Consider the following 25,868-nt stretch of genomic DNA (forward strand, 5'->3'; position numbering starts at 1 on the left):
ACCTATGTGAAGCCACTGTATGCACTAATTCTAAGACAAAGTGTCATCAACATGCCGATGACACACAGCTCTACTTCTCCATAACATCTGAGTCAGGAGAGGCTGTGAACAAGTGGGACTGTTGTCTGGGTGCAGCGGGGGCACTGGGTGATCACCAATAATCTGAGCTTGTGCGATCTTATTTTATGATATTGTATTTTTAACTTTTTATGGCAATATATTTATGAAGGGCAGGCCTAAAAAAAATTAAGTAAATAAATAATCCTTTAGCAAGAGACAGCTTTCAAACACACACACACTAAAATATCAAAACACAAAGTTATAAATTTTGTGTAGTTGGTGTATGGCAAAAACATGTGCTGCATATGTACAAATGTAATACATTTATATCACATGATCTATCATTCAATTATTCTACACTTGATGTCTCCCTTGTAAAGGGGGAAACCAACTCTGAAGACTGATATTAGAGAACAGGCAGCATTTTCAACAAGTTATAATTATAGAAAAACAGGCTCACCTAAATCACAAGAACAGTGTTGTGTGTTTGTCAGGAAGAATCTAGCGACATAGGTTAGATAAGCTAATTTAAGATCATCAATGAAAGTAACTTGGACAGACTTTCATTTGGATTTGAGGAGTAACAAGACCCAAACCATTCAGTACACAAGGCATGGCTAATTGATTTCCTACGCACATTGGCACCACAACCAAAGAGTCATGCATCTGACCTCAAACTGCCTCCGATTTCTTAGATGGGCACACTCATGCTTCAAGAAGAACAGAAACAAAATGCATCATAGACTTGAGTTTTCTCTACACACTCAGATTACTGCAAATATAAAAGATGTGCCTAAGCTGCAATTTGCCAGGCAAAGATATGCTGAAAACCAGAGGAAACTATACATAAATGCTTGATGTGCTTAAAGACCATGGGGGCACATCTACACCACCCATGAAATAGTTTAAGAAGAATTCAGAGAAATGCAGATTTGCACTGAGAAGTTATGGCCGATATTCAATGGGAAAAAACTATGGCAGCTCAACAAATTGCAAGTTGCAGTGTCAACATATATTGTAAACCACACGTGGCTAACTTGTGGCCCTCCAAATGTTGTTGTACTATATGTCCCATAATCCCTGACAACTGGCCAATCAGGCCAGGGCTGATGGAAGTTGGGGTTCAATGATTTCCAGAGGGCAACAAGTTAGCCCCCTTACCAACTAAAAATAGCCAGCCACACATGAATATATTTTGCTCACATTATAACCAAAGCTCTTCTTTTCAGAGATTGGTACTGGGAGGAAGATTCATCAGCATTTGCCTAGAGCAAACTGAGGTCTTCAGCTGTTTTTGGACTACAATTCCCACCACCCCTTACCACTGGTCCTGCTAGCTAGGGATGATGTCCAAAAGCAGCTGGAGACCAAAGTTTGGGAAACCCTGGCCTAGAACAACAGAAATTGGGGCAAAGGGAATCAACATTACACAATGGCTGTGTTTGTACATCCCACTAAACCATGATTTAGCACAACATGCACAAGTCGCAACAAGCCTGAGCGAGCCCTGGGTTCAGATGGTCTCTCTCCTGCACAGCCAGGAGGAAGAATTTGGAAGCCTTCCCCCCCTCTCCAATTTCCATTGAATTTGGCTTATTGCTTCATCCAAACACAGGGTTGCTGTTTATTGCTAACTACAGTAAGTTTCAAAACAAGCCAGCTTCAAATCTTGGGTTACAAAGCCGGCTTGTTTAAATAAACTGTGGCTTATTCCTTGTTCAGATGCAACAACAAGCCACGTTCATTTCACAGCACTGTGAGGTTACAAATGTAACCAATATGACCAACCACACAAAGATAATCCAAAACCAACTTTGCCAGCCACCGTGTTTTCCTTACTCTGCTTTTAGCTGAACAATTTCATCCTCTGCTGCCAAAAGAGTGGTGGCGGATTTGGCCTTTGTGTCTTCAAGAGCCACCTGGGCTTCTGCTAAACTGCAAGAGAAATCAACACCCAGAGATATGCCTTTAATACAAATGGCACAAATTCTGCTAACACATTCAACAAAACAGGAAATAAAATCTTAGAAGGGTATTTGCATTTGGAAAAACAAGTACACTGCAGAGCCAGTCCGTCAACACATAAGCACATCAGCTATAACAACTGCAGCAGTAAACATCAACAAACACCAGTTCCAAACTCAGGGCAATTTTTTATGCCTAGTACTCTATTATTTCAAAGTTCTAAATATATACAAGCATTTATGAATGGCATAGACAGATGGGGACAGCCAAACATAAACTGCGAAAGCCAAATCCTTTATAGGCCTACTTTATAGGCCAGTATTTGTACACCAGTTGCAAGCATGTATTTCAGGTCACTTCTCTCAAAAACCAGCATTTGAACCTGTCTTAAACCATTGGCCCATTGACTCCAGGAGTGGTCTCTTCCATGTTTGATCCCCGAGATCCTATAACTGGAGATGGCTGGAAAGTGAACATTTGACCATCTATACAAAGCATAGGCTCTGGATCCACACTAGCATATGAACTGATCCTTAAATCTGTGCCCATTCTTCTCACAGATTGGCAAACACCATCGACCAACACTGCTTATTCATTCCGCTGCCCCCCCCCCACAAGCAATCATACACACTCCCTCCTCAAATCCCAATTCAATTGATTAACTCTGTATCAATTCCTCATGTCTTCTTTCATACACAGGCTGTACAGAGAAAGGGAACCAATTCTTTCACACAGCTATGATAAACCACTGCTGTTGTTTTGTTTGTGATCAGTGTTTCCCCCCCACAAGGGGGACGCAGGGGGGCGCATACCCCTAAACATTTTGTGAATCTAAGTTTGACCTCATGGAGGGGTAGTATTTCAATATGAGTAGGAAAACAAGAGTACCCCTAAACCTTTTTCTTAGAAAAAAAACACACCGTGCATGATTATTAGAACAAAAGTGAAAGGACAGAGATACAACAAAGGTTGTTGAAGTAATTGATCTGAACACGTCACACTATCAAGAAACAGAATACACATCTAAAAGCAACTGCAATTTCACTCCCTACATTGAAGTTCATTCTGAACGTGTGTCAATAGATTGAACTGAAAAGCTGTCTATATAGATGAACTTTCAGCAACTGACTGGCTGCAACAGTGAAAATAAGCTTTAGGGGACTCATTTCCAGCGTTGTGAAAGAAGCAAATTCCATTCAGCTTTTAAAAAAGAATGCTATAGATAACGTTTAACAGATATATTGCTTTATTCACCTGAGATTAGCTAAAATGTCACCAAAGAGCACATTGCTGGTATATTATGAAATAAAAGACTTGGTCGTATGTCTTTTGATCTAGGGCATGCTCACACAATACTATTCAAGCTCTTGAGTCAACATTGTAGCTTGTAACCGGAAGTACATTAAATAAAGAAGTACCCTTTCATCTGGGAAACTTCTGCACCAAAAACAGGAACTTGTCCACTTGGCACCAACCTGTATCCTGGACCCAGAAACAACCTTCTGAGCTGCATTGACAGAAGGGGACTGGACCGGTTGAATTATCCTATAAATGTGAACTGTTGGGGGGTCCAGTATGCTTTATAAGTTCATGTGGTCCACCCACATAAGCAGTTTACAGGCATGCTTCTATTCTACATCTGTGGGATCATCACAGCTATTACAGTAGTACCTCGGAAGTCGAATGGAATCCGTTCTGGAAGTCCGTTCAACTTCCAAAATGTTCAGAAACCAAGGTGTGGCTTCTGATTGGCTGCAGAAAGCTACTGCAGCCAATTGGAAGCTGCGGAACCCCTGTCGGATATTTGGGTTTCAAAGAATGTCCGCAAACCGGAACGCTCACGTCCGGGTTTGCGGCGTTTGGGAGCCAAAACGTTCAAGTCGCAAGGCGTTCGTGAACCAAGGTACTACTGTACTTAGATAAAGATGCAATTAACAAAGTCCAGTTAGGAAAAGGTGGGTTGGAAATGTCATTGTGGATTTATTAATAATAATTATTATTATTATTATTATTATTATTATTATTATTATTATTATTATTATTATAGCAGCTTTTCACCACCATGTGGTGGCTTAAAAGGCTTTCACTACAGCCACAAAACTGCAGTTCTACTTATCCTTATAGTTCGACACCTTAGTGCACGAAAAATGTATGAAAATAGTTAATTGTCCTACTCTTGTTGTACAAAACTGAGCTGTAAACGAGTGCTGTTCAGCTCTTTCTCCAGCTGATGTATTTCTTGGTCCCGGGTGCAGGCCAATTCCTTCATCCATCTGTCTTTTTCACGTGATTCCTACAGTGAAGTAGAAATACAGTGTGTAAAAGCTAGAAATGAATGTATGTCCGGGGGCGGAGGGGGGGCGGGCGGCAGGGAGTTCTGATAATGTTTGAGAAATATTGTGATATCCATATATCTTAAACTGATTTTAAATAAAATGCTTGCATTTTATTCAGTAAAAGGAAACACAAGCCTCGGGAGAAATTAGCTTCTATCAACAATGTTTGTTACACAGCAAAGTCTACTTGAATGTGGAGACAAGCCCTTCACCAATAAGAAATTTCACCTCCGAAGCATGCCTGATCTCCACCCCCATCATTCTACCCGTACCCTGAGGTCCAGCTCCGAGGGCCTTCTGGCGGTTCCCTCACTGCAAGAAGTGAGGTTGCAGGGAACCAGGCAGAGGGCCTTCTCGGTAGTGGCACCCGCCTGTGGAACGCCTCCCATCAAATGTCAAGGAAATCAGCAACTATCTGACTTTTAGAAGACATCTGAAGGCAGCCCTGTTTAGGGAAGTTTTTAATGTTTGATATTTTATCACTTTTTTATTCTTTTGGGAGCTGCCCAGAGTGGCTGGGGAAACCCAGCCAGAGGAGTGGGATATAAATATTATTATTATTAGGCTAATATTTCAATTATACAAAAATATAAAACAGCCACTGTTCTCAACTATGGAAGACTTCCACAAAGCAGCTATAGATTAGAAATGTAACAATAAGATATTACAGGAAAGTCACCTTCCACCTTCCTATGGGTGCATCTCTGCATCCAACCTATTGTAACACAACGTCATATCTGCCTTGAATGTGGCATTTATCACAATAAATCTGGATATACAGTATATCTCTAAAACATAATCCTCCATTTGAAGCATGAACATCAACTCAGCCCCTGTCTGCATCTCTTCTCAAGGAAAGAAAGACATAAGCGCAAGACTGGAATCAAAGCCTTTCTATCTTATGGTTTACCCATTCTAGAAAAAAAGGGGGAAATTACAAGTTTATTGTACCTGCAAGTGAGAAGAGCTCCCACAAGTGTGGCTAGAAAAACAAGTGCCCAGCCATGGCAACAGACGAGACTTTATTGTATCCACACCGGCATAATGTCCACCTGGGTCAATGAGCGAAAGAGAAAGGAAGGGCAATAAATGTTGATAAAATTTTTTTAAATATCTGGGCACAAGCTAACCATCACCTGTAATAAATATATGCACATAAACCATACATGCAGAGCTTGGAACAACCTCACCTTCTTGGCTTGTTTTATTCAGGATTGTGAAGAGTTGCCCCTGAATCATGGAGTTCAGTTCCATGATTTCACAGCATCGGGTCAGATTCTGATCACATGAGTTAATCTGAAAATTAGAATTACTTTGGTTACTCCAATTCTGCCAATATATTGCACCTTCATTATTCCTTCCACCAATGGAACTAAGTTCAATAAAAGCTATAATGCATCGCATTCCCTGTGACCAACAATATAATAATATTGCAAACTAACCAATGGATCAGAGGCCAAAATGTCATGGAATATTAAATCCCACAACAGAAAGTAAAGAGCTTAGGTATGTATATCAATTAGAACAAAGAAGTTACCTCCAGAATGTATCATATCTGTGGCCACAGTCTATCACTGGAATCCTAAGAGTAATTCCTAGCAAGCTGCAATATTCTTTAGCCCATTGCTTTACTAAGGAAATGATATGGGGCATATCTACAATACCAGCTGAACAGTATTACCCTGGGAACTGTAATTCCATGATCTAGAGATCTCCAACCACAGAATCAAGAAAGAAACTAGTGACACACGGCTTGTACTTCTAAAATGGAATTCAAAGCCATCTTTGACTCTGCACACAGATGGGTTGTCACTCCCCACCATAGCTGTCAACTTTCTCATTTTCTTGTAAGGAATCCTATTTGGAATAAGGGAATTCCCCTTAAGAAAGGGAAAAGTTGACAGCTATGCTCCCCACCACACCCCCAGTATTTCTACGTACTGTTCCTGTTTGATTGTCAATCACAGTGAAGATCACATTGGTTTAGATCTGGATGTGGCACTCAGGACAGCACACAAACCTTTTTCTGTAACAGAGAATTCTTAGCACCTTTGCTATGTGCCTACAGATCTATACCAACGTGCTTTGCCCCTGCAAATGTCCATGCCTAACATGTGGACATTCATGCTCGCTTTACTTCTAGTGTGACTTCTCTCAAGAATAAAAATCAAGTTCAGAGCTGTCTGTTGCAGCCAATAATTTTTTGGGGGAAAGAAAATCTAAACGCACTTCTGTCCAGACAAATCATGGGATGGTTTTTGACTCCTTTACTGAACTACCACATCTTGCATGAGAACTCAAGGAATAATAGCATTAGCCACCACAGCTCAGGGGTTACGGTTTGAAGTGACCACAGTGGAAGGGGAAAAAACTGGTCTGAATGTACACTTAATATGCCACACAGATCATTAGCAGAGGAAGCTGTTCATAGTTCAAATTTTATTTTTCAGTTATTATATGCTTACATTTAATTTTTCTAACTACCGTGCAGTACAATATAAAAAGTCCTACTGCCAGGCATGTTTGTGTTTTGGTTGAAGATCTTACCAGGTGCCACATTTTGCATTTATAGATAGCTTTTGGAAAGCATATGATCTTATGCCAGGCATTATTCGAACACACATGCTAGTTCCTTCATGACTTACAGCATCAGGTGATAATTTGCATGTGTAAACAGACTGCCATGGGTACATCACCAGAAACAGAATTGAAATATATCATATAGCACAATGCTTTTTCACTTGAACCAGTTCACACATTCTGCTGTCAGCCAGCCATGGTAATCAGGTGGCATACATGCATAGGCAAACCATCCCCGAAACTCCTGTAAGATCCAACTCATATAAAGTCAAACACTGTGCTGGACACATCATGCGTCCAAAAGCCACTACTCTGGAACACAAATGTGGACACAGAAGTTGGAGGAGAGAGAGCCAGTAGAGGAATGTAGGCTGGAAGGTGCTATTAATTGGTTTCTACTGGTGAGAAAGCACGGAAATGCACCATGGTGATGTCAGGTTAAGTTGAAGTTACAGGGAGAACCAGTACTGGGCTGCGTATTTTGGCAACAGCTGCATGTGTACCATTATCATTTAGTTCCAGCTTTCGCCTGGGAAGATCAGGGTTCAAATCTCAGCTATTAAATCCACTGGGTGACCATGGGAAGTTGCTGTTCCTCAGTTTGACCTATCTCACAGGGCTGTTGTCAGGATAAAATGGAAATCGCCATTTACGCTGGCCTGAGCTGCTTGGAGGTAATAGGAGGATTAAAAATTAAATGTAGAGAAGTACCGTAGTTCCAATCTTAAAACAAACAGTTAAGGGTGTTAAATGTATAAAGGGAAAATAACATGTTCGGGTGAGGGGGAGCTGTGGTTAGCTGTAACCGAATCAAAAGACTCAATCACAGCTCAGTAGAGGAGGAGGGAAAGAGACTTGAGCAATCCCTCGCTGCAAATCATTGCTGTTCTTACTACGTTTCCCGGGCAGAGTATCGTGGCGTTCTATAACCATGGCAACCACAACAGTGTCTGCTTGGCGCTGAAAATCGGCGTCCTTAGTTACTACTTTCCCGGGAAATGGCTGGAGGTTTCCAACACACCGCCAGCTCAGCCCTAATCTCCCGCCATAAAGCGACCTCTCCGCGCAACAAGCTCAAACTCACAAAGCTGCGCTTGGTTGCAATGCTAAGCGTCTCCATCTTTCCTAAAGATGTTCATATCATTGTAGTTAAGGTTAGTTTCTGAAACGATCTCGCCGTTTCCTGCAGTTTCCACCTCGCCAGCTCCGGTTTTAGCAAGGGTCGGGTGGGTGGGTGGGAAGATGAGTTAATATTTTGCCTGGTACAGATTCAAAGGGGACAACATCGCAAATGCATCTAGCTGCCTCCCCATCGTTATTAGTCAGAGCGCCGATTTCCAAAACACGCGTTCGCGCATACTCACGTGATAATCTTTATACCAGTTCTCCAACTTCTCCTGTAAAATCCTGCAGGTCTCGTTGTTGATCAGTCTTCTCAGGCTATCAGCCATGGCTCCCTTTCAAAGGTGAGAGAGATCAGGGGTGAATGGAGGATGGATCTAAAAGCTTTGGGGAAAGAGGCTTCCCTTCCTACAAAACAGCTAGCATCGATGTGCCTGCTTCCCGGGTATTTTACTTTTCTTTTTAGCTGCCCTAGAGTATCAAAGGTGGGAAGATCGGCGAAGGGAGATCCGCTGCTGCTTGTTGGCTTTGCGCTGACCTCAGCCTTATTTCCCCCCTCCGCGAGTCTCCTCTATGATTGGAGCATTTTATACTCGGCGATTGTTAAACAAACTGACGTTTGCTTTGCTCGGGTGCCAGGGACGCGGCGGCTGCGCGAAGGGAGCCTTTTGGTTGTAGCAACGCCGAGAACCCCACCTCCCTCCTCGGCCCTGCCCTCCCGGTCCTCCGGGTCTGAACTCGAGGAGCCGAGGGAAACGATCCCGCTGGGTCTCTGGTGGAAGCCAAGAGGGGAAATCCTAGCAGAAGGAGCGCGCGTGTTTGTGTGTGTCTCCCTCCGCTAAATCAAATGGCTCAAGTTCGAGGGGGGTTTCCTTACGCATCAGGAGATCCCCCACATGGTCTTCGTCTCTGCGGCCGCCTCTTCTCTCCCTAGCTTGCCGGCCACCTCTCGCCAAGCGTGCAACTCGCGTGTGAGGCACAGCGAGGCCACAAAACGGCCTTTATTACGCTGACCGGAGATGCAATTTTTAAAAAAATAATAATGGGGGAAGAAATCAATCCCACGAGGGCTTTGCGCATAGCTGTCAACTTTTCCCTTTTCTTGCGAGGAATCCTATTCGGAATAAGGGAATTTCCCTTAAAAAAGGGAAACGTTGACAGCTATGGCTTTGCGTAATGGACATTTAAAGGACCAATATAACTCCGCCCCTGTGAAAAAGACCACGCCCACGACCCCTCCCTCCAGGGACTGTCCCGTCTCTTGGGAATCTCCATGCATGCAAGGAAGCAGGTCGTCAGTGCAGAGCTGGTAGCCGATTTGCCCTCCCTCCCGCGATGGGTCGCACATGGAGTAGTTCAAAACTAATGCTAGATCACATTTAGGCACTAAATGAACCAAACCCAGTTGCTTATGCGCTCCTTCATTTTCTGCACTCTCCATTTCACCTCCCACATCAGATTTAGCAGCAAAATATAGCTTGCGGTTACATTCAGAAGAGGCAAAGCATGGTTTTGCTGCTGAACCTCAACTGAGACGGGAAAGTAGAGCACAGTTAGTTCGCGTGGTATACTCATGAAATAATTCAGTGTCAACCGTAGGAATATGCTAACTTTTAAACACAAAAGCCAGTCACTTCACTAGCAAAATGCAACTCTGGGTAGGTCTGCATGCTCAATTTTTGGGGGTGGGTTGGGGTGGGGTGGGTTTAAGCCTTTCCCCAATCCAAATCCTTACCCCCTTGCTTCCCGTGAAATGGAATAATAAGGCTTTCCATGTGGCTGACTTGGAAGATTGGATTTCCTTGACGCCACAAATACTTTGCCATGTGCCACAATGCGCTACTGTTCAAGAAACACATCTTGGTTTTAAACGTTCGTTTGAAACTGGTTTGGCAGAATAAAGAGACTTTTGCACAACTTGTGGAGGGGTGGTGGAACTTTGTGTAACCAGTTACACAACACTGCTAAGTTTCAGTCTCGAAGGGGACTTCTATCTAAAGAGAGAACTTTAAGTGACAGGGGGGCTGCCCCACTTTAGACTTTGTGCTTGTGTTATGTGTGTAAGCTCTTCTGAATGCTGATTTAAAAACCTTCTCCACAAACAGAAAGCTTCCACCAACAGGCAGAAGTTTCTTAGCTCTGCTATGCTGGTTTTCCATTTTCAGGGAGTTTCAAAGACATGGAGTTTTTTTAAAAAATGATGCAACTTCCAGCAGCCAGTTTCAGCAGTGTATTATATACCAGCTTTTCCCACCTTTCCCCCTGTTGACTGACTCAGTCTAAAGAGAATGGGGCCCTCTGGTGGCACAATGCAGTATGTGCCCACTTGATCTTCAGATAAATACTGTATTTATTTTAAATATACAGTATTGAGCCAACAGATGCATTAGGCACAAGGCAATACGAGATATATTGATTTCTGAGTAAAACCTGTTATAGACAAGTATTCATACATTCCCCCACACTGCCATAAATTTCCCTTCACGTGCATGACAAATGTCTTTTGTGAAAACACCCCTCCCCGATATTTCCTTAAAGGGTTTTAGAACACATTTTTTTTTGGGGGGGGGGGAGTTTGAATGCCAGACTCCCACTCTCAGCTTTGGCCACTACAATTTGTAAGAAAGAATTTCATATTGAGGGGAAAATGTGTCTTTTACTTGTTTATTTCACATGTTCCACCCAATGTAATTTTTTGTTGATTGTAGGTTACTTGCACGGGTCCAAAATGTGTGACGTCACTCCCAACTTCTGAGTAAAGATTTGCATGTAATAATAATAATAATAATAATAATAATAATAATAATAATAATAATTTATTTATATCCCACCCATCTGGCTGAGTTTCCCCAGCCACTCTGGGCAATCGAATGTTAAAAACAATATAGCATTAAATATTAAAAACTTCCCTAAACAGGGCTGCCTTCATATGTCTTTTAAAAATTGGATAGTTGTTTATTTCCTTCACATCTGATGGGAGGGCGTTCCACAGGGCAGGCGCCACTACTGAGAAGGCCCTCTGTCTGGTTCCCTGTAACCTCACTTCTCGCAATGAGGGAACTGTCAGAAGGCCCTCGGCGCTGGATCTCAGTGTCCGGGCTGAACGATGGGGGTGGAGATGCTCCTTCAGGTATGCAGGACTGAGGCCGTTTAGGGCTTTAAAGGTCAGCACCAACACTTTGAACTGTGCTCGGAAATGTACTGGGAGCCAATGCAGATCTCTCAGGACCGGTGTTATGTGGTCCCGGCAGCCACTCCCAGTCACCAGTCTAGCTGCCACATTGTGGATTAATTGCAGTTTCCGGGTCACCTTCAAAGGTAGCCCCATGTAGAGTGCATTGCAGTAGTCCAAGCGGGAGATAACTAGAGCATGCACCACTCTGGCAAGACAGTCCGTGGGCATGTAGGGTCTCAGCCTGCGTACCAGATAGAGCTGGTAGACAGCTGCCCTGGACACAGAATTAACCTGCGCCTCCATGGACAGCTGTGAGTCCAAAATGACTCCCAGGCTGCGCACCTGGTCCTTCAGAGGCAGTTACCCCATTCAGGACCAGGGAGTCCCCCACACCCGCCCGCCCCGCCCCCCCAAAACAGTACTTCTGTCTTGTCAGGATTCACCCTCAATCTGTTAGCCGCCATCCTTCCTCCAACTGCCTCCAGGCACTCACTCAGGACATTCACCGCCTTCAATGGTTCTGCTTTAAAACAGAGGTAGAGCTGGGTGTCATCTGCATACTGCTGAACACCCAGCCCAAACCCCCTGATGATCTCTCCCAGCGACTTCATATAGATATTAAAAAACATGGGGGAAAGGACAGAACCCTGAGGCACCCCACAAGTGAGGGCCCAGGGGTCTGAACACTCATCCCCCAACACCACTTTCTGGACACGGCCCAGGAGGAAGGAGAGGAACCACTGCATGACAGTGCCCCCAGCTCCCAGTCCCTCTAGACGGTCCAGAAGGATGTTATGGTCGATGGTGTCAAAGGCCGCTGAGAGATCCAGCAGAACTAGGAAACAGCTCTCACCTTTGTCCCTAGCCCGCTGACAATATGGCACCATATAAAAGCATGCTCTATTCTCCATTTTAACATGAACACTTTCCTTCCAAAAGAAGAGACAAAGTCAGTGTAATTAAAATCTACTTTAACAACAACAGCAAAAGTTTTATTAAAAAGAAAAGAATTAACACACTGAATAAAGGAAGTGAAAATATACGGAAGACCAGCTTCTGTTCTGACTATTTGCAGTATCTGTCAGCTTTCAATTTTGATCTCCTGCAAGACAAAGTGGGGTAGGGGAAAGGCAAGGTAAAATGATTGGTACATCTAAGTAATACAACTGTCAATAAAGTAGAATTAGTACTGGCACACTTTTAAAAGCCAGAGGTGGTTCATTATTAATTTCTATTTAGGGCAGGAGTGACAAATTTATTTTGGCTCAAGGGCCATATTCCCCCTTGGCCAATTCTCCAGGGGCTGCATGCCATCAGTACGTGATGCCAAAAGTGGATGTGGCCAACTCACACCTTCGCACAGAATTTATACAAAGCTACAGTCCAGTTAGCTTACCATCTCTTTGCCATGTAAACTGATGGAAAGCATGATTAAAGTTAATCAAAGACTGAAGCACATTCTTTCTACAGTGCTAAACAGCTCTGTTAACAGTCACCTTAAGTCCAATAACGCCATTATCGAGATCGCATCGAATATGGACAAAGACTAAAAACAGCGATAAGTATGTACATTTCAGTATTGAAGTTCATCATACACAGGCACCACTCGTGATAAGAGTTTACTTTTAAGAAGGCAATCGGCCGTGGGTTGTAATGCTCAATGGCACTCAACAAAATGTTTTTAAAAATCCCTCTTGGAAGAGCATTGAGTAAGTGACAATTGCGGAAGCAGCTGCACGTAAGTATAGCTGCATGAAATCTGCCAGTATACATTATTACATTTTGTAGAATACGGCAGACTAAGGACAAGTTCATATCCACACGCCCACCATCTGACAACTGCAACATCAATGGATGGATGTGAACATGTGAAGCAGCCAGAGCTCAAAACAATCCAGAGCTTTACCATCACTGGAGGCCACCATCCAATATCAACGCTTTACATTCAGCTGAGCCCTTGTCTACACAAGCATCCCGTTAAATGGTTGAACTGTTGCATTGCTTCACAGTGGAAGTAGCAGCAGCTGCACACATGAACACTCCCCTATAGGAAATTAGGAACAACTCATGCAGAAAAGTAGCACGGCACAGAGAGAGCAAGCCATACTTCCTGATAAGCTCATTTTTGGCGTACAGGGCATTTTTGTAAAACAGCTCTTATAATACTGTGTTTGCATGTTTGTTGTGTTTGCTAGCACAGCTGCTCATCACGTCTGACAACTGCCATCCCATCGCAACAGAAAGAGTACCTGTCCAACAGTGCCTCGTGAAAGGTGCCTTCTTTCCTAGCTTTTTTCAGAGCTTTACTGTCTTCTTGGCTTACTTTTAGTTTACGGTCTTGAAAACTCTGAAACTTCTTCCTGGAAAGAAAAATGCTGAAGGTAAATATCTTCAGCCTGTACGAAATACAGTGGCCAAGTGTCGATAGGACTGCAGCCAAAACAAGCCCACTGAGAAATAAAAAATTTAGGGTATCAGTGAACTCCAAGGGATCTAAAAGGTATACAAAGTAAAGGAGAGAGCCTTGGGGACTGAGCATGCCCAGCTGCCTCCAAGAACCATATAATGTGGAATGCCAGCTGGAAAACTGTTGGGTGTGGTGGGGTAGGGCAATGAACTGGTCTACTTTGAGTTCCAGTTTGTGCTATCTTGGAGGGCACATTCCTGTCAGGGGTGAGGATAACCTTCAGCAAGCTGTTGCAAATCACACTTGCAAACATTAATAAGCCTATAGTAAGGTAAAGGGACACCTGACCATTAGGTCCAGTCGTGGCAGACTCTGGGGTTGCGGTGCTCATCTCACTTTATTGGCCGAGGGAGCTGGTGTACAGCTTCCGGGTTATGTGGCCAGCATGACTAAGCCGCTTCTGGCGTACCAGAGCAGCACATGGAAATGCCATTTACCTTCCCGCCGGAGTGGTACCCATTTATCTACTTGCACTTTGACGTGCTTTCGAACTGCTAGGTTGGCAGGAGCTAGGACCGAGCAACGGGAGCTCACTCCGTCGTGGGGATTCGAACTGCCGATCTGATCGGCAAGTCCTAGGCTCTGTGGTTTAACCCACAGTGCCACCCGCGTCCCAATAAGCCTATACCATGCATTTAAAAGCCCCACTAAGCAATTAAAGAGGTATTGTGGGTGGGGGAAGAAAGGGTGTTGCATTTGTTATAAAACAAATATCCCAAAAAATCATAAAAGTAATAAAGTTCCATTTATGGATTATACTAGGGATAAACAGAAAGACAAGTGGTGCAATGTATCAGGCTTGCATCTGAAAACAAAAGCACATCTCTTCTCCTGTGAAATAAAGTTGGTCCTTTGAACAAAACCCACCAGATCCTCACGATGATAAACTTTCTTCAGCTTTTAACATGTTTACACAAGGATCGGAACCTGAAGGTTTTCAATCAAGGAAACTAGGGGTTATTTGCACTCCAATACAACTTGCTTTTGTTTTATTTTTAGCCAAGAAACCCTTGTTACGTACACGTAATTGATTTCACATTGCTTAACATTTCCTTGGTCTTCTTCCGGAATGTCATCTTTTTGCTTGGCTTCCCTTTCAGCACACGTCCTGATCTAAAAAGAAGCATGGGGAAAGACAGTGCTGTTTTACAGTTGGTTTAACTCAGGGGTGTCAAACTCAAATTCATCGGGGGCCGCATCAGCAGTTTGGTCACCCTTAAAGGGCCGGTTGTATCTGTAGGACTATGTGTCCACTCTTTATTATCATAAATTATTGTAACTGCATTCAATTATTACTGTTTTTTGTAATAATGTAAGTAATAAGTAGCTCTGAAAGCAGAAACATAGGCAGAATAATAGCAAGTAGATATTCAAATGTACACGGCTGGCTATTGTGGATTCCCACAGGTTCCTCTCCTTCTCCCTGGGAGCTAAACTCCAGAAACAATAAGTGAACTAGGCAAGAATTTGCTTCCATTTCTTGCCCTCCCCCCACCCCCAAACCAGTCGCCTCAAGATCTCTCCTCTTCACTCTGCCTAACAGTAGGTTCGGCCCCAAACGCATCCTCGCCAGGCCCCTTTTCGCTCTTGTTTTTATTGCAAAGCTTCTGCACCTCGGGGCTTCCGAGGGAAGCAGCAGACACACAGCCTGCCCTTCTTCCTGCCTGCTGTGGAACAGCTCGGCCTCTCGGACCAAAGCAGGAACACGGAAGCCGCCTAAGCCGTGAGCAGCACCGGACCAAAGCAGGAACACGGAAGCCACCTAAGCCGTGAGCAACACCTGCTGCAACCCCTGGCAGGCACTCCGAAGCCAATGTGCCGGCTGCTGCTGCCCGCCGTTTCCTTGGAGGGAGATGGAGCACGCGCCCAACGACCCTTCTCCTCCTCCTCCTCCTCGCCACCTGCCAGCTGGGCTGGCGGCTGGGAGGGAGCGGGGGAGGGGCCGGGGCGCGTTTGGGGAGGGGAGGGGGCAGGGCTGCCTGCTGCAGTCACTCTGCTGCCACATGCCCCAGTCCCGGGAGGGAGAGGGAAAAAGAAGGCGCTGCTCCCACGGAGGGATACAGCGTGCCGTATAAAAAGCGCGCCGCGCAGCCTCACACCTACAGCATTTTTGGTGAAGCCTAACCGGAGCCCGGCTTCTTCTCCCCCTGCCGCTCCCGTGCATTTGCTAGCTTCGGCGGCTGCGCCAGGGACTCGGTCAGGCCCGCGTCCCGGAGCTCAGCTGGCGAGCTTGTGTGGCTGATCTTCGCGTTGGAGGGGGGCGGGCGGGCTGCAGCTGGATCGCCGACCCTCTTTGGGCGCAGCTGGCCCGGATCGGTGGTCTCTCTCGCCTGCCTTCCCCCACCCCATTCACGGCTGCCTGCGCTGCGGGGTCTGGTCGGATGTCCTAAGAGGGGGGTGGGGGTGGCGAGGGAGCCCTGACTTTCGCTCCCGACCCTTGATCCTTCTTGCCCAACCCAAATCTTCACCCTCCAACTCAGCCACCCACGCGCCCTCTTCCCAGCTCCGGGGTTCTCGCTTCCTCTCCGCAGCAAAAGGAAGGGAGGGGAATAAAAACCCAGGGCTGCCTGTCTTTCAGAGAAGCCGCTTGTCCGGAACTAGAATATAAGTAGATATTCAAATGTACACGGGCCACATGACGAGGTCTGGCGGGCCGGATTCGGCCCGCGGTCCTTGTGTTTGACACCCGTGGTTTAACTGAAAAAGTTCAAAGGCCAAAATATCCTATCCTCTCTCTTGATGTTATTCTCCCCTGATTTGCTTTTCAGTTTCACTGGACACTGAATGCAACAGTCACACACCAGGATGCAAAGGAGCTGCTCTGACAAAATCTTCTTGTAATGCCTCTGCAAATGCATTTACGCATATATACAAACTGAAGAAATATCATATTGATATATCACATTAGCAACAGGGGTCAATATGGGGAGACAGGGCATGCATACTGCAAGGACTACTGGGGGAGCAGGAAGAAATGGAGTATACTGTGTAAGAATGCAGCTGGCTTAGAGCACATGTCTAGTTTCCCCTGGGCAGGGTAGAGCACTCTGCTATGCAAATTGAAGCCCAATCTACCTTCTGAAGCAAAGCAGTCTAAAACCCAGTTTGACTCCCCACGAGCTCTTTCAGCTAAAATCAGTGAGACTCCTCCCTTCCAGTAAAAAAAGAGAGAGAAAGTTCAGAACAGAGATGAATTCCAGTTAAAATGGATGCTCTAAGTCATCTGACCAGGCAACATACGCTTGGGTTAAACAATTATTTTGCCTGTGACAGCCACTGAAGAAGTTCCACAATGAAATGTTCCGCCCGTTTCTGCATTTTTCCTTTAAACAGTCACACAGACAAATATAAGAACTGCACATACAGGCCATTTGAATTACCTTAATCATTTCCTCGTTATCTGCAGTTTTACTTTTGGCTACAATATCGCCTTCTTCATTACAGCTGATAAAGCAGCTGTTTGCTGCTAACAGCGCCATTTTCCCCTGAAGGGAAAAAATAAAATCAAGACAAATTAGGAAGACTATTATTATGTTCCTACAAGAACGTCTCACAATTATATTCAATATTACTTCAATAGCGCTGAAACAATCCACTTCATTCAAAACCTGTTCATTTCAATTTAAAACTTAAACTCATTCTGCATGTTGATTTAAAAACTCATAATTAGCCCTCTTGTCATTTTATGACGATTATAACATTGACATTTGAGAATGCAATTCAGAATTCAAACTTGGTATTTTTGGATCAATTTCAATGCTGCATTTGCCAAGCTAAACATTATTTTCAAGGCTATAAAACTATTTCAGTATGATAGAATGAAACAGCCAATTCTGAAATTTTGATATGGCCTCTTAGTTAATGTTGCATCACTGCCATCTGATATCAATAAAAGCAGCTATAATTTAAAACCACTGAATTATGTATTAAGACATTATGTATTAAGAATGGCTGCTGACACTTGCCTCTTGAAACACTGGCTCCCACTGCTCCCTCGAACCTATTGCATCAGAACGTCCAATAACCAGCCCATCTGAGTTAATGCCAAGGTATTTACCATAGCCAGATTTCAATGCAATTCTTAGAAAAAGAAACAAATAAGCAAGTTATGACATTGGGAATTGATTAGTTCATTATCAAGGGCTATTATGTTCCAGGATCTTTTGAAAGTTTGTTTGTTTTAATAACTTTCATTTTCCAAATTTCAGTTTTATAACAATCATGCAAATTACACAAACTTTCCAATAAAATACACCATTTGACTCTCTCCCTTCTGTGGTTTCTTACGTTATAGTTTGCTTGCAGCATCTTCGAATTAAGTCCAATTATTATTTAATCCCTAATATTTCTTTGACAAACTGCTTGTTGAGTTAATCCTGCTAATGAATTCAATTGTTTACAATAGTTTTTCAGAAAGTCCACGTATTTTGCCCATTCTTTATTAAAAGTTTCTTCTTCGTGGTTTCTTTTTCTTCCATTAAGTTTTGCCATTTCAGCATAGTCCATTAATTTTGTTTGACACTCCTCCTTGGATGGTGAAAGCTTGTAATCATAAGAGCAGCGCTTACTGAAATCTCAGATGCCAGGAGTATTGAATAAGATTTCAGGTAGCCGCATAGGTCTATTGTCCCCACCCTCAACTCTACCAGAAACAGAAAAAATTACCAATAATAATAATAATAATAAATTTTATTTATATCCCGCCCTCCCCAGCCGAAGCCGGGCTCAGAGCGGCTAACATCAAATGTATAACACATTATACAATAAGAACAAATAATGCAAATAAGCTTACTTTAGGAAAGTTAGAGAATTAGAGTAACCTTGGAACAACTTTATTTTCCTCTGTAGAGAACAATTCTGCCTAATAATCTATAGATCATAAATGCATGCTTTAGCAACTGCAGGGGTGTCACGACCCAACTCTGAGTCAGAAATTTTTAATCCATGTGTCCATGGACATGCACAAGATGTACTCTACCACATTCCTTTATTTAGGTCTCACATCTAGTTTATCAAAGGGGCAAAACACTGTTTCTAAGCTAGGATTAGAAAGTAAATCTAAGGAAAGGCAGTTTCAAACACTCTTGTGTCCAGTAACCTAAGAAAGCCTGGTTAACTTAATGGTTAATATAAAGCCAAGGGGAGTAACTACCTTGAATCTGAAAGCTTGACAGCAGTAAATTGTTCAGGAGGGTATGGCCCTTCATCTGGAAGTATTAAAAAGAAATTAGACACACATAGGCCAGAGAATCCTGTTATGAACTGCTGATGCAAGAGAAGATACCAAAGGCGCTGGGGACGTTGAGTTGTATCCAATTTTAGCCATACTCAGAACAGACCCATTTAAATGAATGCATGTGACTAATTTAAGGGCAAAAATATTAATGGTTCTACTGCAAGTTGTTTTGTTTTCCCATTCTCAATGCACACACTTCTGTTTTCCATACTGAAATAAATAACAATCCACTTATATAGCAGTAAGTTGGTTTTCTGATAAACATTTTGCACTCAGCTACTAGAGCACAAGATGCAAATTTGTACAGGATAAAGGCTACACTGGTCCATTTTCAAAAACTGACAGCTAAATAATATGGTCAGCATAATTTACCAAAAATTCATTGCTACAAATAAATAACATAGATATGTGTGGGAAGGTTAAATATGTGCAGAGTCTGGAAACTCTTTTGGACTTATTTGGAAAGCTGGGTCATAGTACAGTTGGTGCCACAGGGCAATACAGAATCATCAAAATAAGTGAGGCTTACTTACCCATGCCAAAAAGGAGATAGGGAGGGAGAAAATTTCCCTCCACTTTTGCCCATACCAACCTTTATGTGGTGCTCCAAGGGTAAAAAGGCCATTGTCAAGAGCACTGATATAGGTTCCAAGACCCATCTCTATCGCTACGGTTCCTGTGATTTCACCAAAATTTGATACAGTCCACCACCCTTCTAATAAGAGAGGAAACGAAAAAGAAACAAGAACACATTTGTTGTTTTCTTCACAATTGCTTGCTGGGAATGTTTTGAAGAGACCAAGCAACAAAGCAACTTTTCCATCTTAACCAAGCATAATCCACAATGACAGTTTACTTAATAAACTTAAAAACTGTTAGTGACAAGAAACAATTAAATAGCTGAAAAGATCTTTTTATAATCTTTGGTTTGGGAAGAAACAAATTCTGCAGTCTTGAAAGCTACTAAGAACGAATGCTTCTGGCCAGGCATACAAGAAAGCTGCAGGGCTCCTTATTTGATCATAATGCAAGCACTCATAGTTTGGACACCAAAATCTCACTAGGAATGTTCAATACACTACAGATATGGCAATTTAAATACAGTGGTACCTCTGGTTGCAAACGGGATCAATTCCGGAGCCCCGTTCGCAACATGAACAGAACGCAACTCGTGTCTGTGCATGTGCGGGTCGCGATTCACCGCTTCTGTGCATGACATCATTTTGAGTGTCTGCACATGCGCGAGCGGTGAAACCCGGAAGTAACCCTTTCTGGTACTTCTGGGTCGCTGTGGGACGCAACCTGAACAGATTTAACCCGAAGCATCTTTAACTCGAGGTATGACTGTAAATACAAATATGACATTCTGGATGCTTCCATCTACTTCCTTCACGCTCCTCTGAAGATCAGAGGCTGCTTAGAGGATATCTTGTAATGAATAGTCCATGTCTTTTGATTTTTATAAGGGAACAACTGAGAGTCAGAATGAAAGCATGATGCAGTGGCTAGAGACTTTCACCAGGATTGGAGAGACCCACGTTCAAATCCCCACTCAGCCATGAAGCCTACTATGAACTTTGGGCCAGTCACTATCTCTCAGCCAACCTTCCTTACAATGTTGCTGTGAGAATAAAAGAACTATGTATGACACCATGGACCTATTGGTGGAAGGGGGGCATACAAAAATAATTAATACACAATAAAGTATGCTGCTTTTTAAAAGCAAAATTCTCAGTCTGATAGCCAACTAAGGCTTGGCTTACATGTAAAGCTAAGCTAACCCATGGCTTAGTACAAATGTTTGGGCTTCCAAAGAGGAGGTCACAGCTGCTTTGCTCCTCCTCCAGTCATTTTACTGCTATGCTGAGCTAAATTGTGGTTTGGCTTAGTGTGTCATCTGAACTTGCGGTTTACCTCTTTCTAAGCAAACCACAAGCTGTAGCAAAGGTTTGTCTCATCCTTTACAGATCACAGGTTCTTTGGAAGGGTTAAGCTACAAGACTGGGTTCAGACGACACACTAAACCAGAGGTTCTCAACCTTTTTGAGTACACAGCTCCCTTGACATTATTTCTGCGGCACCCCTGTGGAGCTCAGTAGCCCAGTTACGTCAACCCTTGCCTGCAGAGCTGGCAGCCTCTCACTCTTTTTCAAACACCCTCGCTTGTGGAATGTTCCCTCAGCCTCCTCTCCTCTCCACTCTCTTGGGAGTCTTCTGGGCAGCTGCCACAGCCATTCCTGGTCTCTGAGCTGCCTCAGCTCCTGGCAACCAGCACCCCCTGGCCAGCCCCAGAGGCACCATTTGTCTGGGGAGCTTGTAGTCAGGGCTGCTGCAACAAACAGCTGTGCAAGCCATTGGGAGGCAGTGGCATATGAGGGCATCAGAGGAGGGAGGGAAGGAAAGAGGGACATAGACCAGTGTTGCCCACGGCATCCCTGACCATCATTTAAGGCACCCGAGGGTGCCACAGCACACTGGTTGAAAACCACTGCGCTAAGCTGAGCCATGGCTCAGCTCAGGGCAACAGGAAAACAACTAGGGAGAAGCAAAGGACTACCAGTGTTCTCCTTCATGCCCCTTCGTGGAAAAATGAGCTTACCAACAATATCAAGTTTATCCTCAGCATCTTCATCTCTTTTCCGTTTTTTATCTTTGTTTTTCTTCTTACTGCAAAATGACACAAAGGGGGGGGGGGGGAATCAATTGCATGCTTTGTGTATGATACACAATCACCGAACAGATACTACCAAGAGAAACAAACATGTTTCATGTAGGGAAAGATGTGCATACCAGAGAAGCCCAATTTATCACAAAGGCTGCAAGTGAACGTGAACGACTATTTTGATTCAGACAAGGCACATGTTTTACTCCAGGGCTGCAGATGGCATCAGTGCTAGGACCTCCTCAGCCCAACAGAGAAAAGAGTCTGGGAGAAGTGTGTGTGTGTGGGAATACTGGGTTGTTGTTTTTATTTTTATTATATATTTTGTGGTTTTATATCTTGATTTTATTCTGTGAACCGCCCTGAGACCCCCAGGTATAGAGCGGTATATAATAATAAATAATAAATTTATATATATAAATTCAATAAATAATAACAATGTGCAACTGCGATCTTTCGCCTTAATCAGGAGACAGGCTACTTACATAAAACCCCGAACTCCTGAGTCGCAAAGCGGAGTTTCTGCATATAGAAAGAGGCAGAACAGAAGGGGGGAAGCGCACAATCCCCCTTAGCCTCGACCGGGCGCTTCCAGCAGGGCTCCCCTTTCGCCCTTAAAAAGCACGACACGGTTTTTCCGCAAGGAAGAGACGCCGGGGTTCAAAGCTCCCTCGAGGAAATCGTTATTTCCTGACGCAGAAACTGCGCCCGCCCGAAATCACCATCGTCGTGATGAAATGCCTCTGAGCGTGTGTAGAGCGCCTTCCCCTCTCCGCTACGCATAGAGAAGGCACACGCTCAGAGGCATTTCACCCCGACGGTGGTGATTTTCGGACCCGGCAACCGAGGCTCGGACTCGAAGGAAGACGGCAGGATCCCACCTCCTCTTCCCAGCACCTGGGGAAACCCGACCCGGAGGAAGAGCCTCACCTTTTCGATTTCGTCCCCTTCAGAACCAGCTTGGTTCTTCTGACAGAAGAATACTCCGCCATGTTTGGCCGCTTCTACGGAAGCCGCGGAGGCACAAGCTCCTCCCCTTCTCGGTCTTACTTCCCACTGCCGTATGGCGGCCCTTGAGGGACACTCCGCGCTTTTCTCCTTCGGAGGCACTAGGGACCTTTGAGAGCTGCTGGCTCGTTTGCCAGCAAGGCAGCGAGGGAAGCAGGCGGAGGGCGAGAGGGCAACCCCGGGCTCGGGCTTCTCTTCCTGCCGCCGCCTCACTCGCCCTCCTGGGCCAGAGGGAGAAGGGGAAGCCGGCAAGCGCCGGAGTTGAGTCAAAGCCACAGTGGGGCGGTGGGGCTCTTGGGGTTTTGATCATGTATTTCTTAGGAACCACAAAGCGGCTTACAAATGACATACCCGCCAACATCTCTCCCATGAAAATAGGGACGTCCCATTCCACAATGATTATTTTACTATTTATATCCCACACATCTTACTAGGTTGTCCCAGCCACTCTGGGCAGCTTCCAACATATATAAAAAACATAATAAAACATTAAACATTAAAAAAAACTCTTTCCTATACAGGATTGCCTTTAGATGGCTCAGTGGTTGGATAATTTCATAGCGTCCAACATTTCTCCAACGAAAATAGGGACATCCTAAGGAAAAGCCGGGCATTCCGGGATAAAATCAGAAACCAGGATGGCTTCCCTAAATCAGGGACATCCCTGGAAAATAGGGACACTTGGAGGGTCTGAAATGGTGAGTAATAGTAAGATAATGAAACATAACAGAACCTCACAAAAATATACCCCCCAACATTTCTCCAGTGAAAATAGGGGCGTCCTATTCAACAACAACAACAGTATTATTTATACCCTGCCCATCAGACTGGGTTGCCCCAGACACTCTGGGCGGCTTTCAACATGTATAAAAACATAACCAGACATTAAACATTTAAACACCTCCCTATACAGGGCTGCCTTCAGTCAGATGGCTTGGGGGTCGGGTAACTCCATACCCTCCAACATTTCCCCCTTTCTCTGTCTTGAGAGGCAATGGAGTATGCCTCTGGGGCGGAAGTCAAAGTGCTGGAGAATCACAGGGGCTGCTGTGGCTGCAATGAATGGTAACTCATCACTGCTACCTCCAACTTTGCCAAGTTAGCAGCACTGAAGTGACCTCTGGGCACAAGCCTGGGTAGTGTGTATGTATGGAGGTGTTGGGCTCCCCAGACAACAAGACTCCCTTCTCAGCCTCGCTGATGTGGTGCAAAGGAAAGCAGAGCAAGATGTTTGGCACCAGCGTGGCTGCAGGAGTTGCTGGGAGGAGGCATACAAGGTGCTATCCAACTGTTTTAGGGATTCCGCTCTGGATTTGGGTAAGATTTACTCCTTAGCCATTTCTTCTCCATAAGATGTCCTGCAAGGCATTGAGCATAAAAGTGAATAAAAGCTGGTTATTAGCAATCTCCTTTCTATACATTGGAAGAAATCTACTTTGGATATTTCCCACTATTTCCACCAGGTGTTGCTGGCACTACAAAAATAACTCTAGATCCAGAAAAGGAACAAGTCTTGTCAGAAATAGTGGACTCTGCTGGCATTCTGCCGTTGAAAGGAAGAAAGTGGGGGTTATATCTTGGCCCTCAAAGTCAGGGTTAACACTTAGCTATTATACTCAGTATGAGCAACCCAGAATCACAAAGCTTTTCAGAGAGCTTTGCCGTATAACAAATTCTATAATTTAGTACAGTCGTCTTCAGACTGTGTTGCATGGCCCTCTGAGGTTTCTTGGGAAATTACCATATTTTTCGCTCTATAAGACGCACCAGACCACAAGACGCACCTAGTTTTTGGAGGAGGAAAACAAGAAAAAAATATTCTGAATCTCAGAAGCCAGAACAGCAAGAGGGATCGCTGCGCAGTGAAAGCAGCAATCCCTCTTGCTGTTCTGACTTCTGGGATAGCTGTACAGCCTGCATTCGCGCCATAAGACGCACACACATTTCCCCTTACTTTTTAGGAGGGAAAAAGTGAGTCTTATAGAGCAAAAAATACGGTAGTTAAGGTTGCCTGATCTGTAATGGTGGATAATCACACCTGAAAGTGAGTTTGCCCACCATTGCATGGGTGTTCGGCGTGGGTACAGTCTTACACCTCACTGCATAATGGTTGTGCCCTAGAGACTGGACCAGCACTCAATGTGAACCGACTTGCACCCTAGAACTGATGTCAGAAGTATTTTGCAGCCCACAGGAGCTCCTCCTGAGACACATCATGAAAAGTGTTCCCTTAGGCATAACTGTTGAAAGTCACTCGGTATACGATGGCTATTCTGACAAATCTCACAAGAATGAAAAACAGATTGTAGTGTTTATACGCCTCTCTTTGAGAGCCAGGAGATATATTCTCTTTCAAGCCCAAGAATCCTTTCCGAATTTTCTTTGAACTAAACCCTGTGGATATGCTGTATTATGAGTAAGCCCTATATCTTTCTGAAAATATACACTCTGTGTTAGCTTGTGCATAACCAAATTATTCTGAAAAGGCTTCTATATATAAGCTTATTTGCATTTATGCAAAATTCTGATGGCTGTTTGGCTAAATGAAGGTAAGATAAAAGGAAAATACTAGGAACAGCCAATTAACAATCTTAACACTCAAGTTCTATTTTTTAAAAAGTAAGCGTGCCTGTTGAAAGCCAACCATGCAATGATTTTAATAGTGTCATTTGTTACAGTCTTATATCCAATTTAGCAAGTGAGATCTGCACTTGAAAACAGGCTTCCACAAGTGCAGCCCATATGAATTTACATTTGGATGAACATATGCATAGCAATGCCCACCAGCTCCTTGTTGAACTGGCTGGATGTGTTTTGAGGTGCATATAATTAGAGCTAGATTGGGACTTTAATTCTTTCCATGACATTCGAGAACTCAGCAAAAAGCATGATTGTGAAAAGCAGAGGAATAAAATGGAACCCTTATACGGTCTGGGTGTCAATATTCTATTTATTATTTCTAATTTTTAAATCAGCACTTATTTCAACATTATTTCCCCCTCTTTTTAGTGATATACTTATGGCAAAATCCATCATTATAGTATCAACCTGTGTTAGCAAGATTGGTCTCAGTAATGTTTTCTTATCAGCTAGCAAGCAGTGACTAAAATGGGCCTTTTTAAAGACAGTCATTTAGGTGCAATTTGCCAGCTAGCATTTTTAAGAAAAATAAAAACATTGTATCCAATGTACTAGTTATGATTATTTAAACAATGAAAATGATTCAGTTTCCTGGTGGTGAAGGAAAGAAATGGAGC

At 43.9% G+C, this 25,868-nt stretch overlaps 2 protein-coding genes and 1 long non-coding RNA gene across 9 annotated transcripts in view; 1 reads left to right on the top strand and 2 right to left on the bottom strand.

The window, feature by feature from the left end:
• SPATA18 (spermatogenesis associated 18) overlaps positions 1 to 9,045 on the bottom strand; it is a 22,908-nt gene extending 13,863 nt beyond the window's left edge. Inside the window, exons 1-6 of one of the 6 annotated variants that reach the window (XM_053404431.1) lie at positions 8,941 to 9,045; positions 8,306 to 8,398; positions 5,552 to 5,657; positions 5,313 to 5,413; positions 4,200 to 4,318; positions 1,900 to 1,995 (exon numbers count right to left, since the gene is read on the bottom strand). In XM_053404431.1, coding sequence (XP_053260406.1) covers positions 1,900 to 1,995; positions 4,200 to 4,318; positions 5,313 to 5,413; positions 5,552 to 5,657; positions 8,306 to 8,392 — 509 coding nt within the window. In that variant the 5' untranslated portion in view covers positions 8,393 to 8,398; positions 8,941 to 9,045. Of the gene's footprint in view, positions 1 to 1,899; positions 1,996 to 4,199; positions 4,319 to 5,312; positions 5,414 to 5,551; positions 5,658 to 7,652; positions 7,790 to 8,305; positions 8,743 to 8,940 lie in introns of those variants that run through there. The other 5 variants (XM_053404432.1, XM_053404436.1, XM_053404434.1 and 2 more) reach the window with 5 other exon arrangements.
• On the top strand, positions 7,898 to 12,687 carry LOC128421527 (uncharacterized). Its single transcript, XR_008332336.1, has 2 exons — positions 7,898 to 8,095; positions 12,478 to 12,687. It is a non-coding gene; the product is annotated as an uncharacterized LOC128421527 (long non-coding RNA).
• Positions 12,198 to 22,659, bottom strand: FRG1 (FSHD region gene 1). Of its 2 annotated transcripts, XM_053404440.1 has the most exons (9): positions 22,534 to 22,658; positions 21,541 to 21,608; positions 19,534 to 19,656; positions 18,858 to 18,912; positions 17,671 to 17,785; positions 17,086 to 17,190; positions 14,727 to 14,818; positions 13,488 to 13,598; positions 12,198 to 12,340 (listed from the first exon to the last, which is right to left on the bottom strand). In XM_053404440.1, exons 1-9 carry the CDS (start codon positions 22,593 to 22,595, stop codon positions 12,304 to 12,306), a joined length of 768 nt encoding a protein of 255 aa, XP_053260415.1. In that variant the 5' UTR covers positions 22,596 to 22,658; the 3' UTR covers positions 12,198 to 12,303. The 2 variants fall into 2 exon arrangements, with proteins under 2 accessions (XP_053260415.1, XP_053260414.1); XM_053404439.1 differs by lacking the exon at positions 12,198 to 12,340 and having other exon boundaries at positions 13,415 to 13,598; positions 22,534 to 22,659.
• Positions 22,660 to 25,868: the final 3,209 nt, after the last annotated feature.

The sequence above is a fragment of the Podarcis raffonei genome, chromosome 9, assembly GCF_027172205.1.
Source record: "Podarcis raffonei isolate rPodRaf1 chromosome 9, rPodRaf1.pri, whole genome shotgun sequence".
Classification (NCBI taxonomy): Eukaryota; Metazoa; Chordata; class Lepidosauria; order Squamata; family Lacertidae; genus Podarcis; species Podarcis raffonei.